Genomic DNA, 17,626 nt, shown 5'->3' with positions numbered 1-17,626 from the left:
ATTTAACTTTATTACTAAATCATGACTAGTTAATACATACTTCTACCTCAATTTATCGCTTAATTGTAATATATTAATATAGTTTGATGTAAATCGTGAGTGGGGGTAAATTTTTAGTAAGAAAAGGTTTGTACATTTCGAATTTTTTGGGTTATTGACTCTCTTCTTCATTCTTAAAGTGGAAAGGTAATTTGACATAAAGTAAGAGGAAAATCACTACGGGGAACCCTTCAGGAGAAAAAATACTGAAAAACATATACTTCTTGTTATAATAATTAACTTGAATGTGGTACTCGGTTTTAGAGACGAATTTATATAGGGCGAGTTATGAATTTATCCGTACATATTGTTTCGGCTCGAATCATATATGCATATTGCAAATAAAACTTAATGTTCGATAACACTCAGTATTGAATCTTTTGACTCTAAATTTTGATTCGTCTATGATCATAATAAGGACCATCAATCTTGGTATCCACTTAGCAAAACTTGTTAGCATCCTCGATCACTTGTAGCAAATGCATCAAGCCCTTCACCAGAAAGCCTAAAACGTTTGACATCTCCCATGATATAAGCCCCCATTCCAAGATAAAAATCAATTGCATTATTATTCCACCCAACTGTTAGCCAGTCAACTTTAGTGAACCCCATTTTAACTGCCTGCGATGCCACAGCAGAAAACAACATCTTCCCAAATCCATACTTTCTATAACACTCCCTAACATACATGTTTTCTATAAAGAAACCGGGTTTCTCAAAGTACCCCGAATAGCTAGGGAAGAAAAGGACATAGCCAGCTACAAAGACGTTATTATGTTCATCGGTGTTGAACAGTTCTAATTCTGGATCTAATATAGGTGAATCAAGATTGATGGTTTTCAAAATTGGGTCAAAAATGGAATTTTTAGTGGTTTTTTGAGGAAAAGTGTCGGGTGAGACTTCAAGAATGAATGTTGTCACTGAGTAGAAAGGAGGGCAAGGATTATTGGAATTGAAAAGATTGGTAGAGATGGAAGCCTCAGTGGCATTAAAAACCTTAGTATAATCGTGATATTTCGCCATTTGATACATGAGTTTGTGGAGGTGTGGCACGTCAGATTCTGTGGCGATACGAACTCTACCAGAGATTTGGGTGTCGAAACTGACTTTTTCGGCCATTGGATGTATTGTAAACTATGATAATAGTTGCGACTATAGGAAAAGTTTTCAAATATGGTAAGACAGTATATATGTTCTATTGTTTCGTGACCCTTTATTCAAATGAAAAAAAAAGAAAAACAAAAAGACAAATATCTTTATAAAAATATTGTCACCAAATTGCAGTGGATAAAATAGAGGGACCACTTCCTTAATCATTCAAATAGATATTTTTATAACATATCACATCAAGAGTAGCTTTTGGTTGACTGAAAAGCATATATTGACTCGTCTTTGGCTCTAGCAGTCTAGCCATCGCTAGTTTAACTTGTTACTTTGTCAACTGAACTTTCAGTTGAGTTAACATGACCAAGTGTGTCTTCTCTACTGCAAGAAAACAAACCTAGCCGTATATATTTTATATTAAAATGCCATGTGCTATTCTCATTTGGCCAGCGGGAAAAAACAAATATATTGAAAGAAGGGAGATACAACGTACCAATTCTGAGTTAATCAAGGATCAAAGATTGAAAAGGTCGCAGAAAAAATTCACTATTTATTTAGCGACATTAATATATATTGGAAATTTTAATGTGATATTTCTTAAATATCGTAAATAAAGTACCATTTTTATAGATATTAAAATAAATGTCGAAACAAATTCTTGAAATTGAAATTTCCAACATGTAAAACTAAGTGTAAAACGAAAGTCGTCGTGATTTTGCAATATTTATGTGATGTAATACGATATTTTTTATACATATTTATTAAATTTGTAACGTCAATATAGAGTTTAAGCAAAAAACTACTGACACGTAAGTGATACTTGAACTCCACCCCTGATTATTACGACTACAGGATAAAAAATGATCGTGTTAATTCTACAAACTTTTTAGTCCAAACCAGTTAACCTAAAAACGTTTAAAAAAAAAAAATTGGTATGCTTTTTTAAAAAAAATGTCAAAGCGATACACAATTTCTTTTTTTTTTAATTACATAAGGGGTAGGGGAAGACAAGGTGGGAATTGAGCCCTTACCAACAATGTGAAATTCCAGATAGCCAACCAATTATGCTATTAAAAACCTCCCGATACACAAATATATGGTATCCATTTGAGGGTTAATTTAACACAAGGAAAATGGAGGAAACTCCTTTTTCTTTTTATTTTATTTTTTATTTTTAGTCTTTTTATAGCTACAGTGATCCATATAAAAAAGAAAAAGGAAAAAATATCCTTTTGAAACATAATATATTACTACTTTAATAAATTCCTGAGGGCATTCAATAAATTCTCTTCCTCTGTTTACCCCAGTATCGGTTCGATTGGTCATGAAACTTTCATATTTTGTTTTTACTCCGTATACAAATTCGAATTGATCACTCTAACTTCCACTCCTATTTTATTTCATTACAAAGTTTGAGTAGTCAACTGATTACCAACTTTTGAAGAGTTGAACGCACTTTATTTGTGTGAACTATTTTCTAATTCTAGCTGTCATGGAGCCAGTAGCCAGCTTAAGCTTCATAATACTTGCAACTGGACAAGTCTAAAAGTCCAATTGAAAATAGCTGTTTCCGTATAAAAGGATAATGAAGTTATGGTCTCTAAATCTCGAAAGACATAATGGAAATGAAAAGCAAGCACTAATCTGGAAGTATTTGAGACAGATATGTACATACTGTAGCATCAGTCTATTCAAGCTGGAAAATAGAATGTGGCTAAGCATGAAAGTGAAGTTATCTTTTTTCAACAAATGCACATATTTTGACCATCCACCTTCATTGATATGAGTGTTTTTGTTAATAACTAAGCGGTCGTTTAGTGCATGGTATAGGCTGGAATATTTCAGTAGTAATTTTTTATACCGTATTTAATAGAAGGTATAAATTTATTCTGAAATAAATTTATACCTCCTACCAAATACGGTACAAAATGAAGTCTTATCCTAAGGGTGGATATCCCACCTTATCCCACTTATCCTGAGATTATTTTATCCCATCTCCCAGATGGAATAAAATAATCCTAATAAGTGGGATAAATTAGTCCCGAAATTATAATCCGGAGGTAATTTTGGCTACCTACCAAACGATCACTAAGGGTCTAAGCGCTTGTAGTATGGAAAGTTGGAATTAGAGCAGGTTATGCGAATTCAGTGTGAGTTTAAAAAGAAGCTAGTTGCCTCATGTCACTACCAAAAAAAAACTCTTTTTCGATCAAAGCATACTGAGCGATTTAATCGGTCAAAAATATCCATGATCGTGTCCACGATATTTGTGGCCTAAGGACAAACCTTAATACAAGGCATAAATTAAGTAAAACATATACTTAATATTTGTGTGAAAACTATATTTTTCAGTCTTTTGAGATGCAAAATTGTTTAATTTTCTTGTTATCCATTTTTATGCCAATAAACTTAGAGATATGGAAAACCAACTAATATATATTAATAGTAAAAGATGGAGCTCCATAAGTCAGTATCAATCATCTTATGGTAAAAAAGAAAAGCTGTTATTCCCTTTTTATGTCAGCGGCTTGAATTTTTTCTTTAGAAGTATTCAAAATAAAAATAGAAAAAAACTAACACATAATAACTATATATTAATAAGTAAAAGTGGAGGCCTTATAGTTGAAACGACCCTAAAAATATCAACTCAAAAACCGACCCAATCGTAAGGAATTAAAGTTTTTTTTTTTTTTAAAGAAAGCCATTGAATTCTGTCGCCTTTTTAGCGTCAAAACACGGAAATAAAAAAAACCGACCGACATAATGATAATTTTAACCGGAAAATAGGAGTAATTTTTCTGACGAACCAAACGAGTAAGTCGGTTTATTATTTAAAATAATTTTTAAACAACCAGCTGAGTCAAATTTACCAGTCATTAATAGATATCAAATTTTAAAATTAAACTACCCGTCCCATGAGATACCTCACTAAGGTATATCTAATTTTGCTAGCTTATGACTGCAAGTGTTATATTTTCTACCGATATATACCTCCAACAAGATCTAGGTAATTACTAAGATGCCAAATATATGCACATAGATTAATGAACATCCAATGGAAGAGTAAAATTTCTGTTTGTCACTTGCAAAAACTGTTTTACACATATCTTTTTACACACGTCTCCAACCCTGTTGAATAGCGAAAAGAACCGCCTCTCGAATTGCAATTGCTTATGTTGTCATTGCATTACCAACAAAATAAATTTTTAATTCAGTTACTATAGATTTTAAATTTATTTATGGTAACATAGAGGGCGTGGATTAAGATAGACGGTTAGTAGACAGTTGAGCATTGTCTCGTTACGTTGTCCTATGGGATAGACTAGGTGGTAATTTGGACAGGGGCGGACCTATGTAGAGTTTTTGGGTGCTCCGGCACCCATTAAATTCAGTTACGGAGTGTATAACTGTATAGAAAATATAAAGGAAACAGATATAAATAGTTAATAGAGCACCCCTGAACTCAAAATTCCTGGATCCAGCACCCCCGAACTCAAAATCCTGGGTCCGCCTCTGAATTTGGAGCACCGTTTCAGCTTCTCCTTTCATACCAATAGTATTAGTATTATTCTCGTAGTTACTTGTTCTTTGATATTTGTTAATATCTATTTTTTTGTACTTCAGTTATCGCATTATTTAGCTGTTGTTACCGCTCCTTTCTTTCATGATCATGATGCTTTCTTTATTATTTTCTCATGATTTCTTTGCTTTCATATTTTCTTTTTCCATAACTGCTTTGTATGGCTTTCCTTGCGCTGAGGGTCTATCGGAAATAACCTCTACCTCCGCAAGGTAGGGGTAAGGTGTGCATACACTCTGTCCTCTCTAGACCCCCTTGTAGAGTTACAATGGGCATGTTGTTGATTGGTATTATGCATCAACTAGAGGTGGAGTTAGAAATTTGAGTTTATTGATTCTGATTTTAGAAAAGACAGCTTGCTGAATTCTGAAAAAATTATTTATATATATTAATTGAACTTTTAAATACAAATATAAGGTTTAGACAAAAAAGGGTTCTGCAAAACCTGTGAACAAACTTGTAGCTCCACCCCCGGAATTGACCATTAAGGTATATTAAAGTTACCACTAAGAATTATAAAATCTAGTTTTCTTTCCGAGAAAAAGAAAAAAAGATTGTGACTTTATTACACGAATGCGTCCCATTATTAGGTACCAAAATTTATTGATGTGAACCTCAGAAATAATATAAAATACAGCTCCCCATTGAAAAAAAGAAAATTTAGTTCCTAAGAATCTTGACCTGTTCCAAGATGAATTTTTGGTGAAGTTGATTACTCTGCTGCAACTCCATGTAATCCTTGTACTTCATTGGTATATAAGCTGGAGGGTTGCTTTCACTTTGTACCAATGGGCAAGCAGGGCTCACAATTGCTTCTAGTGATGGTCCATGAGCAACAGCAACTGATATTCTTGGACGTGTGTTGTTTACCACTACTCTGTGTACATTGCTCTTGTATTTGCCATTACTGAAAATCTACCAAAGCAATAGAAAGACACATTGTTACTAAATGTTAATTGAAGTTAAATTATACGCACCTATAGTCTAAAACTTTCTTTAGACTACCAGCACAATTTAACTTGTTATATGTAGTAGTGTTGTTATCATTTTTATATCGATTAATGCTTGTCATATAGATTTATCTGTAATTACACTACAAGTGATATAATATAGAGCTTGAAGTTTGTATGATTATATCATGAACGGCAAAGGTTCAAATGTGCCCTTGTGCTATATGAAATTGAGTATATTTATCTGTTAATACCTTTAGCTCATATATGTCTTTATCGTCAAATACATGGTTCAAATATGCCCTTATTTTCAAAGGTTCCCCAACTTAACCTAATTACAAGATTAATAAGTCAAATCGCACCAGATCTTGACATGTGTCATAATCTTAAGAGACCTAAATTTATTTGTACCCATATAAAGAGCATATTTGGTCCTATGCACATACTCTGAGGGCACATTGGCTCATGTAGTTTACAGTACACAAATTCCTTCACGATTCAGGTAGTTTAACCAATTACTTTTTTTGTATAAAGTTTAGGAGTACCATTTTTGTCAGAATACTAATTAGTGCCTATTTTAAATTTTTATTAATTATGTCTATTGTCTACCGATCAATAGCACATACAATTTAAATACAATAAAAAAGGAATTTAATTACCTCAAGATGATCACCAGTATTGACCAAGAGAGAATTTGGAAGAGCATTGACATGAATCCATTTGCCTTGATGTTGAACTTGTAGACCTCCAACTTGGTTTTGAATAATAAGCGTTAAAAGGCCATGATCTGAATGAGGTGGCATTCCAAGTGCAAGTTCAGGCTGAGGACAACGTGGGTAATAATTGCAATGAATATCTGAAATCCTGACTTCATGTCTAGAGCTTTGTCCAAGGAACATTCTTCAAGTCCTAAGCCTTCTGATATTCCTGCAAGTAATCCTTTTGCTACTTCTCGAGTTTACTCACAATACTCCGACATAGTATCACTAGAAAACAAAAGAGATAAATGAATAAATAAATAAAAATGAACTCATAATCATTTACTTTCCGAGGTACTAATAGTGATTAAATTAGCTCATGAAAACATGAATCATCCAACTCATTGAAGTTAGGGCGGAATATTAGCTCTGCCCCTTTTAATCCGTCCAATTCAACCCATCTACAATATGGGTTGAATGTAGTACCCATGAGAAACTGTCAAAATGTTTTTTAAAAAAGCTTTGTTGATATGTTGTATACAACCATAAGCCCATAATAAAGGGTGGGGAAAAAGCTTTAGGAAAATTTAAATACTCAGTAAAAAATAGGCAGGTTGAGTTATGACCCGTTTCTTAGTTCATTTTAGCACAAATAACTTTAGGCCGGGTCATTTATTGACACAACTCATTTTGATCTAACCAAATTTCACCTAATCCACTCATTTGACATACCTAGTTTTAGTACTATCAAGTACTTAACATGTAAATATTTTACACAATTAGAAAGATAATCACAGTAAATATTTATGATGATTATTAATTAATCGGTAACTTGATAAAAATTGTAATTAACAAGTTATAATAGGTTAAACTACGATGATCGTTTAAATTGGTTTTATACTTTATACAACTTAAATTTTTATTGAAATATTGTTAGATGGAAGAAGGTACCTGTATCCTTGGGGTTTGCTAGGAGAGTGAAATTTAAGATGTACATGTTGACACCCAATTTTGTCCCTCCTTTAATTCAATTTATTTACTCGGGCTTCTAATTTTATTGACAAGCTAAACACTTTATTTTCACTATTATTAATTTTCACTATTTTTTACTATCAACATTGCTAGCATTACTTTATCACAAATTTTAAATGTTCATCATCGTTTCATTTTCGGATTTGGGATCGTTTAATTAATTACAAGACAACATTTGTAAAATATTTACTTTTCTACATATTAATTATTAATTGTCTTTACATAGTATATGTTGTACTAGTTATTAAATTAGAAGCCCAAAGATAATTAAAATAGAGGAGGAAGGGCCAACAATTTTCGGACCAATAGACCAGCCCAACAATACCTTATAACCGACCCGACCTGTGCGTCTTCTACAATGAAGAGGGAAAGAAAACCTAATCCCTTCACCTTTCCTTCCTCTTTCTCTTTCACTCGTTTCTCTTCTCACCTCCGCCGCCCCTCACTCTCTCCTCTCTCCTCCTTCCTCTTTCCTATCCTCACGTTCCCCCCACTTCACCCGACACCCCTCCTCTCTCCCATACTCCTCTCGCATGCTTCTGCCATTTCCACTCACCGCTGTCCCCCACGCCTTTGCCATCCCCACTTCTCTCTGCCCCCCCGCTCCTCTCTCTCATACGCTCCTCTTTCTCTTCTCTTAAACAGAACGAAACCTTATAAATCTGGGGGGGACTGAACTTTGTCGAAAAAAAAAGGAGATTATTCAGTTTTGGAGGGGATTTGATGAGCAAGAAACCCGATCAAAGGACAGACCGGGAAATCTCCCAGAACAACAATATTGGGAATCTATAAATTCCCCTACAAAACACAAGTTTTACAGCCACATATGATCCCAAACTACCATATTTTATCTTTCTGTTCGAACTTTGTCTAATCTGAGTAATTTCGGGTTCGTCGCGTTCGAGTGTAGATTCGAAACCTCGACGCCCTATTCACTGCACCTAACAAAGGTGATTTTCTTTCCTTAGTTATTTTCTTTTCGTTTCAGTCATTTGCCTTCTAATTGCTGGTATGGTTTGATGTTTTACATTTGTGTTTATTTGTGATGTTCTTAGCTTCATAAGGCTGGTTTTGTTTTAACTTTGTCACAGTTAGTTGTTTAGCCTTATGTACATTGAGAAGATTGGCATTGTAGATTCTGAAAGGTCATTTCCATATCTTTGATTAAGTTGCGAATTAGCTTAGATAAACAATCTGTTGGTTATGGAATCTGTGTTTCGAGTCCTAATCAACATCTCGAGTCATCTTGTGAAGTTGTGATCTCTTTTGGTTGGAATTATGATTTATGTGATTAAAACTAATTGACCATGAGTATGTTAAGTCTAAATTTTTTAATCCAATCATGTTTGCTAAATTATGGTCTGTCTTATGTGATAAAATGCAGGGTCCAAATATATTAGTTGTACTGTATGCTCAGTTCTGGTCATAACTAATGGGTTTATGGTCCTTGTGTCCGAATATTGTAACGAAGGTTCCTATACTGATGTCTAGCCTTGCAAATGTCCAGGTGTTTGTTAGTGTTAGTCTGTATAACTGCACAATGTCCCCTTGTACCCCTGAATCTATCACTGACTTGTTCAAGCCATTCAGATTGGTCTATGTGTTGTTGTGTTCTTGTAGGATTTGATAATAACTCTGCTCTAAGATTTTGTTTATTTTGAATTGAAATACTTGTGTCTTAGTCTGAGTATATGGTTACTGGACTTATGAAACAGAAAATGATAGGAATTCTGTGTTAGTTCATCACATGGGAACTATGTCCATTTTGCACTTCATGTTAATGGAACTATGTCCACTTTGTACTTCATGTTAAGGTTTGAAAATGGTAATAAGGCATAAACCACCTAGCTTAAATATTCATTTGTCTAAAACAAGGTCTAAAAGAGGGTATAATGTTGAGAAAATCCTTGAATAACTTGTACTTTTCTTTGAAAATCATTTAGGGCCAGAATGACATGCTAGCTGTAAACCAGTTTAAGTTATGATGCATGTCTAGAAGATGCTATAAGAACTGGTGGGAAAACAATAGTGATAAGGAGGTTACACCATGTCCAAGAATCTGCATGATCCTTTTTTTTTCTCTCTTCTCATGATCATAGAAACTATTAAGTGATAATTGATGCAACTCCATGTGATTTATCACTATGCTGTCATTTGCTAGTGCATGGGTCCTTAGGACTTGTATTCAGTTTCCCTTTAGTTTCTTTAAAATGCTCCTACTTTTTGTGATTTCTTCTAGTCTAAACTGCTTTAATCTGAGTTCGCAAGAATACTGATCAAGTTTTGATCCATCCTCTATTAAAGTTGATAAACCTACTTTTTATGCTAAGATAAATGCATTTCAAATCATGTAGTTCTCTCTGTTTGACTAAATGTTATTCCTAAACTGCTCATAAGCATGTAACCATGTTTATATCTGTGAGTCTTCTGAGATTTGCCTGCCTATAGTCAATATCATTCAAATCCTATCACTAATGTGTTGCATAAAACCATAGTTGGTCTGAAGCAAATTGTTGTTCTGTCTTGTTTGGCTTTGGTCTTAGCTAGTTGAGTCTGTGATTTCCTTAATTCCAAACACTATGGTTTGAACCCTTATATTCTCCCCTGCTACCTCCTCTCCATGATTCATATCTGTTTTATTTCAAACTGTACCTGAATTCACAATGCATCACTTTCCTTTTAAAAATTAGTCTAAACTTGGCCAAACTTGTATTTCATTTGTCTGATAGCTCTCTAGGTTTGTCCATGTCTACTTAGTTGTTAGTTAAGTCTGTTGTTTGGTTGCCCATGGATATGCTGTGAATGTTCTGTCAACATATTAATCACAGTTTATTATACAAGCAAGTTTTAGATTAGTGTTAAGATTACATATGTTTAAAGGGTTGTAAGATGAAAGTAGCTTAGACCAACATGACATCCTCTAAGATACCTCTGTGTGACTCTGTTTTGGGGCTGGGCAGTATGTGCTATAATCTTGCTAGCTAGTCTGGAATTCTGGGTCTTAGAATGTAGATGGAGGGTTTTAGAGTTTGTTTTCTTTCAACACAAAACATGGTATCTATGAACTTCACTGGATAATCTGAGGAACTTGCACATGTTGGGGGTCTTAATTTGGTTAGAATGTGATCGAAATATACCATGCAATCTACCTATGTCTAAAGGAACTTGCACTGTTTTTCTGGTCTGTCTCATTTTCAGTAGTCATGTACTGCTTTCTGCCTATGTCTAAAAGTTGCTTTGCTTGTATATTGCAAAGTATGTTTATATTTCGTATATTTAACATTATTCATTGATCGTATACTAATCATTTTCTTTTGTTTTATGCATGACTATCGCATACGAGTTCCTCGGACTCGCGCTTGACGTTGGGTTTTTAGCCCAACGTAACTCCTCCTGTGTCAGTCCAATCCGCAGCCAAACAAGAAAACAAAATCTGGGCCAAAGCCCAATAGACAAGACAGCCCACAGCAGCAGCAACACATATAAAAAAATTGTTACTGGGCCGAAGCCCAGCTGCAAACGGATCACAGCAATCCAAATGGGCCAAGCCCATTTACATTATATCTATCCCTCTATTTTTTATTTCTGTGTGCATTTAACATGTATTGTATGACTAACATTTGTGCTTGTTAATTAAGATAAACTTTAGTAACATTAAGGGTTTTAGTTTAGTAATGGGTAGTTAATTCCACAAATTATATTCACTTCTATTTTTAAAACTATTTATAGTATCTATAACATTTATTTGAGTAATTGATTTTCAAAATAGCATGACTACATCTTTTGGCTAAGGGAATCATAATTTATGCTTACTATTTTAGAAGTTTAAAACGTTACAAATCTTACACTAACGTTGGCTTATACTAAGAAATAAAAAGCAAATTAGTTTCAACAGGTAACTTTTTCACTTCAGTTCCTATCCAACACTTGAAATACATATTTGTTTAAAACAACCTTCGCACAATATACGTTGAACTAATAGTCTTTCTATAAAACTTTATTAAATAACTCTTTTAAATTTGTTAGTCATTTTTTCCAAAACATATAAACATTACACATCCTGTTTCTTTTAGTTCATTTGTAACTAAACTCTTTTATGCCACTATTATTTTCTACAAGTTTTACTTTAAATAATTTTAGCAATACTCACGAGGTATTTTCTTAAATATTTAAATATTTACATCTATATTAATATTTACATCTATATTTTAGCCTTAATTTAATAATATAAGTCCGGTCTGTTAACTATTGTTAATGGGTCTTAAAGGATGCCTAATACCTTCCTTTTAGACTAATTGAACCCTTACCTAGAATCTTAAGTTTCGTAGACCTTAAACAGAGTTAACTTTAAACATAACTTTAATAAACTTTAGGTGTCCTAATTCACCATAAATAATTAGGTGGCGACTCCTTAAAATAAACAAAAAAAAAAAGAATCACCAATATGTTGTACTCTAATTTAATCCGGTTAAAATGAGGTATGACAGTACAAAGACCTTAAGATAGTCCCTCCAAAAAAAAGCTTTCTCCTTAGAGGCATTGAAGCTGGTACCACACCTTATTGGATCCAAAACGTGCTTCCCTTCAAACTCTTTCTTCTCTTCCTCTCTCATGTTGAAAAATCCTTGAGTCCCATCAATTACTTCCTTCATCAAATTTTCTGGTATTCCATGATTTACCACCTGCACCATTCATATAATCAGTGATATTTTTAAACTTACAAAGAAGAAAAAAGAGACCGGCAACTAGGTGTGTAATAGTTACGAAATATTAATATATTATAAATAGTTGATAAGCTTTAAATGTTGAAATTAATTTTATAAATAAGCAAAATGCATTTTGATAAAGATGTTGAAACTGAAATAAGGTGATGATGCTTGGTAAAAATGCGGATCAGCAGTTCTTTTGTTAAAATGACTTAAATATTCATAAAATTTTATCAAAAATTATAAATTTAAAAGTATCTTCGTAAGAAATGAAGGAACAGTGAATATGGTGTGAGGAGGAACTGTGAGATTTTGTTTTGGAAAAGGTATTGAGAATTATATAAAAAAAATAGTAAAAAGTTAGCCAAACCTAGAATGCTGATAAGCTGAAAAGCTAAGTTAGGACGACTAAGTTATGATTTTTGGTTGATTTTGACTTATAAGCACTTGGAGTATTTACCAAATACGTATATAAGCGAAAAAGTGTTTATACGCCAATTTGACCAGCATATAAGCTTAACTAAACACTCATCATATAATGGTTTTTGACCAAAAGATTACTTATAAAATCTTGCTCTATGATCCGGCTTGTTCTAGTAATAATTTTGTGTCAGGACATATCTAAAATAGTCGTAATTAGTGAAATAAAAATATTTATAGAAACCATGAAAGTAAATCTATCGCCTATGATCCAAAGATGAAAATCTTTGCAATATTTTAAAGCATTCATGAATAACACAACAAAAAATTAATAAAAGACAACACCGTTTTCCCTTTTCTAGTGTACCATGAAAAATCCCCAGTCTTGGCAAGCTTTGTTTAGGCTGTTGATAGCTTCTGAACGTTGATGAGGATCAGTGGAGTTGAGTAGAGAAAAATCAACGGTAGGGATGGAGTTTGAATCAATAGGATCAGATGCAGGGGAATCAGAGGGATACATAGCAGAGTTAACATAGTTTGAAGGAATAGACTTGAGATTTGGTGACTCAGAAAGTGTTTTCACAGTAATGGCAGGTTGAGTAGGAGCCATTTAACTTTAATCTTAGCAAAAATGATGGTATATTGTGTGTACAATATGGAGATAATCAAATGGCTTGGTGAGAAGGTACTTTATAAGAGAACATCAACTTTATTTGCCAATGGATCGGAGATATTTGTTTTGCAATTTTAACTTTTTTTTTGACTTACTAGTTTGTCTGCTAGTAAACTTTAATATATTTGATTGATCGAACTTTGATATAGCTTTGCTATTTGATAGTAATATTTAGCTAAAAAGTTCTATGAAATTATTAAGCTTTTCCTAAAATGATAATGCACTTACGTCAAAGTATGATACTGGTGATCAACACACCAGAATGACATTAAATGCATTATTTTCTCAATCAAAACATAGCAACAATCTAAGATTAAAAAAGAATAAGTTGGTAAAATACCAACTTATCAAACCCCCAAACTTAAACTATTGCATGTCTATGTTCAAGTTCAACGATCAAGCTATGCAATTATTTCATCACTTATTTTTGTTGCTTCAATAAAAAAATAGGCAAATCTATTTACCTAACAAGATTAACTTTATAAAAGAGGAAACACATCTCAATTCAAGCGTAATTCAGGAATCACGATTTAGTAACTGTCATAATCCAGTCAATTCATTAACAGTCAAAATTGGAATCATAGGTTAATTTAATCTTAATCACGGTTATTCAATCATTATCTGAAGAAAGCATAATTTCTTTTGGGGAATCCATACCCCCCTATCGATATCAAAGCAACAACATATTTTAACCCTTCTTTCTTTGCAATTTAATTTGGATTTAAATATTTTAACTAGTGTACTTCACCGAGCTTCGCGCAGTCACGAAAAAAAAATCTCTTACAAATATAAAAATCATAAGTTTAATAGAAAGATAAGAAATATAAAACAATTGCCGATTAGTAAAATAAAAGTTATAGACATTGATTCCTACATTTAGTTTAAAATATTTGTTTCTACCAAAGAAATAAGATTTTACAAGAACTAACATGCTAATAAACATAGAACTTGTAAATCTACCGAAAAGAAAGAAAGAAATACAGAAAAAAAAAAGAAAAAAAAAAGGGTAATAAGAACATAACACGTATTTGTGAGCCTTAAGCCTCTCAATGATAGCATCAACTTGATGCAAAAATTTAAAAGAATTAATACCCTAAAAGCACAAAGTAAATAAATATTAAAAAATTATAAAAATTACATACATGCCAATTAACAAAAAAAATAATAATAAAGACGTCACTACGACACAGAGTACATATAGCTACGAAATATATTATAGCTAAATATGAAAATTTTCGTGGCTAAACGCTTTAGCTACAAAAAAAAAAAAAAAAAAAAGAATTCGCAGCTAGAAGTAGCGTAGCTAAAAGTTAGCTACAAACTTTACATGGTCCATGGCTAAGGAGTAATACTTATTGCTACAAATTTTTTTATGTTGTAGCTGTGATAGTAAAAAATTCTTGCCACGAAATATATACTTGCAGCAAATAGCTTTACTCTTTTGCCATGGCAAATAAAATATGTAGCAATCTTTATATTATATAGCAAGTGACGGACCTATGTATGGAGTTATGGGTGCTTCGTTATGGGTGCTGAAGCACCCATTGGGTTTAGCTAAATTGTATTATATATGCATGAAAATATTTTAAAATGCTAATAAAGTGACCATGAGCACCCATGTTTGGTTTCTATGATCATTGTAAAACGTATACCAAAATTAGTGAAGCATCCACAACCTATAAATTCTAGATCCGCCACTGTATATAGCCACAATATATTCTACTGTGGAAAAAGATTTAATTTGTTTGCTATGAAATTCAAACTTTGTGGCTATTTTATATTTTACTTTCGTGGCAATAAGATTTGTATTTAGTTACAAGTTTGAAATTCATAGCTATGAATTGAAGTATTTGCCACAAACGTTTTTGTACATAGTGATGGATATAAATTATTCATGATATTTTGTATATAAAAATAAGTTTTTAAATAAAACATGAATAAATATATCCTATTCTCGCATATGTTCTGACAAATTCTACAGGAAGAAGAGTACTGCAGAAGAATAGAGAAGAAACAAATTGTCAAAGAAGTAAGCAAAGAATTCAATAAGTGCAACCACGAATTCATAAGTCATAACCGTGGAGTTTTACATGTAGGAATTACAAAAGACAACATTGGGAGAAGTTGCATAATCTCACACCCGTCAAGTGTTGAAATCCACGGGTGTCACCGCCACTTTCATATTCACACCCGTCAACTATGGGCATCAAGAAAGAAATTGCATAATCCCACACCCGTCAAGTGTTGAAATCCACGGGTGTCACCGCCACTTTCATACTCACACCCGTCAACTATGGGCGTCAAGAAAGAAGTTGCAAAATTCACTGGTGCGACTACCATTGTTATACTCTCACCCGTCAAGTAAGGTCACAGATGTGAGCACTACTTCAAGGAATGCATTCGTAGGGGGAGACACTACATTTTCCTATAAATGGAAGCATCACTTTGCTTACAAATCATCCAATAATTTAGAAGACAAAGTGTTAATCTTGTTCTATTCTCTTTTCTTTCCCTTGTAGTAAAAATATTTCTCCAAGTCTTTCAATATTTCTAGTTTCTTAAATTCATATTTTCTCTTTTCTAACTCCATAATGGAGTAATCTCTTTTTGTTGGGATAGTTGAAGAAACTTGGTGTAATGTTATATTATCTTATTTTAGTTATTCTTCGTCTTGATATTATTTAAGTGTCATACTTTGTGTTGGAATGATATGTTCTACTAATCATTATCGTTACTCAGTATATTTTGTGTTATGATTATAGTTATATTAATTTGTACTTCTAACTGATGTGTCGTGAAATTACGGCACATTCGACGCCAACTACTTAGTCTTTTGTAAATCCCCAAGTACTTTTGATGTCGTTTCTCGTGTTTTTGTGTCAATTTGTAGAATAACATGTGCCGGAAGCAACTTGAGGCAAAATGAAGCAAAATCCAGTTGAACTGAACCAGGGCATCACCTGTGAGTCACAGGTACTACCTGGGAGTCGCAGGTGGTGCAGCATCTGTTGACAGAGATGGCCAAAGAAGACAGACATTGGTGCACCACATGCGACACCACATGCGAGTCGCAGGTGTCACATGCGAATCGCATCCTATGTCGCAGATGCTGCTCCACAGATGATTGAAGGTGCGACACCTACGATGCTTTGGTGCAACCTGCGACTCGCAGGTTGCACATGCGACACCAAGTGCGATTCACACCAGATGCGCAGGGGCATTTTTGTCTGGAAATTGATCCCGTTTTGGACATTCTATAAATAGATTTTCTAGGGCTTTGGACTCATTATTCTACAGTTTTTTAGCCTAGATTTTTGTGGAACTCATTTATTATTGGTTGGTGAAGCTTTTAAGATTCCTTTGGCTTTTGTCATCTTCTCCATTCAATACTTTTGTAAGCTTTATGAATACACTTTATTTTATTGCTTTACCTTTAATGAATATTAGTAGCTAATCTTTTTAGCTAAGGTTGTGGGACCAAATGTGTTAGTTATGTGATTGAGTTTCATAATCATACTACATTTATATGTTAATGGTGTTTTCTATTAACTCTTCAAGCATTAATGTCTTGTGATGGTGTACAACATTACTTGTGCCTTAATACCATTACTTTGCTTGGAAAAGAAAGTAGAGGTTAGGAAAAGAGTTAATAGCAACGATTTGGGTCATTAAATCCATCTAACAGCTTGAGCTAGGAATAAGAAAGCTAGTTGAGGCTACATGGGCGTTCTCTTATAAAACACTCTAGGGCTTGGAAAAGCCTAGGATGAAATTTGCTAATTTGGTTGGAAAACTTTTGGCAAGATTCGCGTGACCCTTGGTTTAATGCACTTAGGCATATAAATAAGTTGAATTGATACCCAATCGCATTACTTTCCATTGGAACCACAACCTTAGTCTCATTTACCAATAGTTTACATCTTATAACCATTCTTAGTCTTTAATGAACAAACAACAATCAAACCACTATTATATCCCTCTTTCCCCTGAAATATAGACTAATAGTCGGGTGTTACACTTATTAAGTATATTTCTTCATTGTATTCTCTGTGGGATTCGACCCCAACCTCGTTGGGTTCTATATTTGACAACGACCGCTTACTCCTGACATTAAAGGTGTAATTTAGGCGTATCACTAACAAGGAGGAAATTAATATACTATAATAATCGCATAAAATATATATGTAATAATAATTTTTAGTCATCCATTATTCCAAATCTTTGAACTTGCTTCTTTTAATCCTAATTCTCACGGAGGGGTTATTTCAAGTTAGTTTTTAGGTCTAAATCTATATCTTATTTCTTTCCGTCCTAATTCTCACGGAGGGACAGTCTCAAATAAGTTTATTGATTTGAGGGATCTCTATCTTATTTCTTTCAATTCTAATTCTCGCGGAGGAATTGTTTCAAATAAGTTTATTGAT

At 33.3% G+C, this 17,626-nt stretch overlaps 1 protein-coding gene and 1 pseudogene across 1 annotated transcript; both read right to left on the bottom strand.

Annotated features, from left to right (window-relative positions):
* Window positions 1-243: 243 nt before the first annotated feature.
* LOC132609418 (GCN5-related N-acetyltransferase 8-like) lies at window positions 244-1,266 on the bottom strand. The gene has a single exon (XM_060323394.1). It carries the CDS (start codon window positions 1,156-1,158, stop codon window positions 493-495), a length of 666 nt encoding a protein of 221 aa, XP_060179377.1. The 5' UTR covers window positions 1,159-1,266; the 3' UTR covers window positions 244-492.
* A 3,970-nt stretch (window positions 1,267-5,236) lies between these two features.
* On the bottom strand, window positions 5,237-13,198 carry LOC132609417 (2-oxoglutarate-dependent dioxygenase 19-like; annotated as a pseudogene).
* Window positions 13,199-17,626: the final 4,428 nt, after the last annotated feature.

Source organism: Lycium barbarum, chromosome 9, assembly GCF_019175385.1.
Source record: "Lycium barbarum isolate Lr01 chromosome 9, ASM1917538v2, whole genome shotgun sequence".
NCBI classification, from domain to species: Eukaryota; Viridiplantae; Streptophyta; class Magnoliopsida; order Solanales; family Solanaceae; genus Lycium; species Lycium barbarum.
The sequence above is the reverse complement of the archived record's forward strand: the minus strand, read 5'-3'. Positions and strand labels throughout refer to the sequence as shown.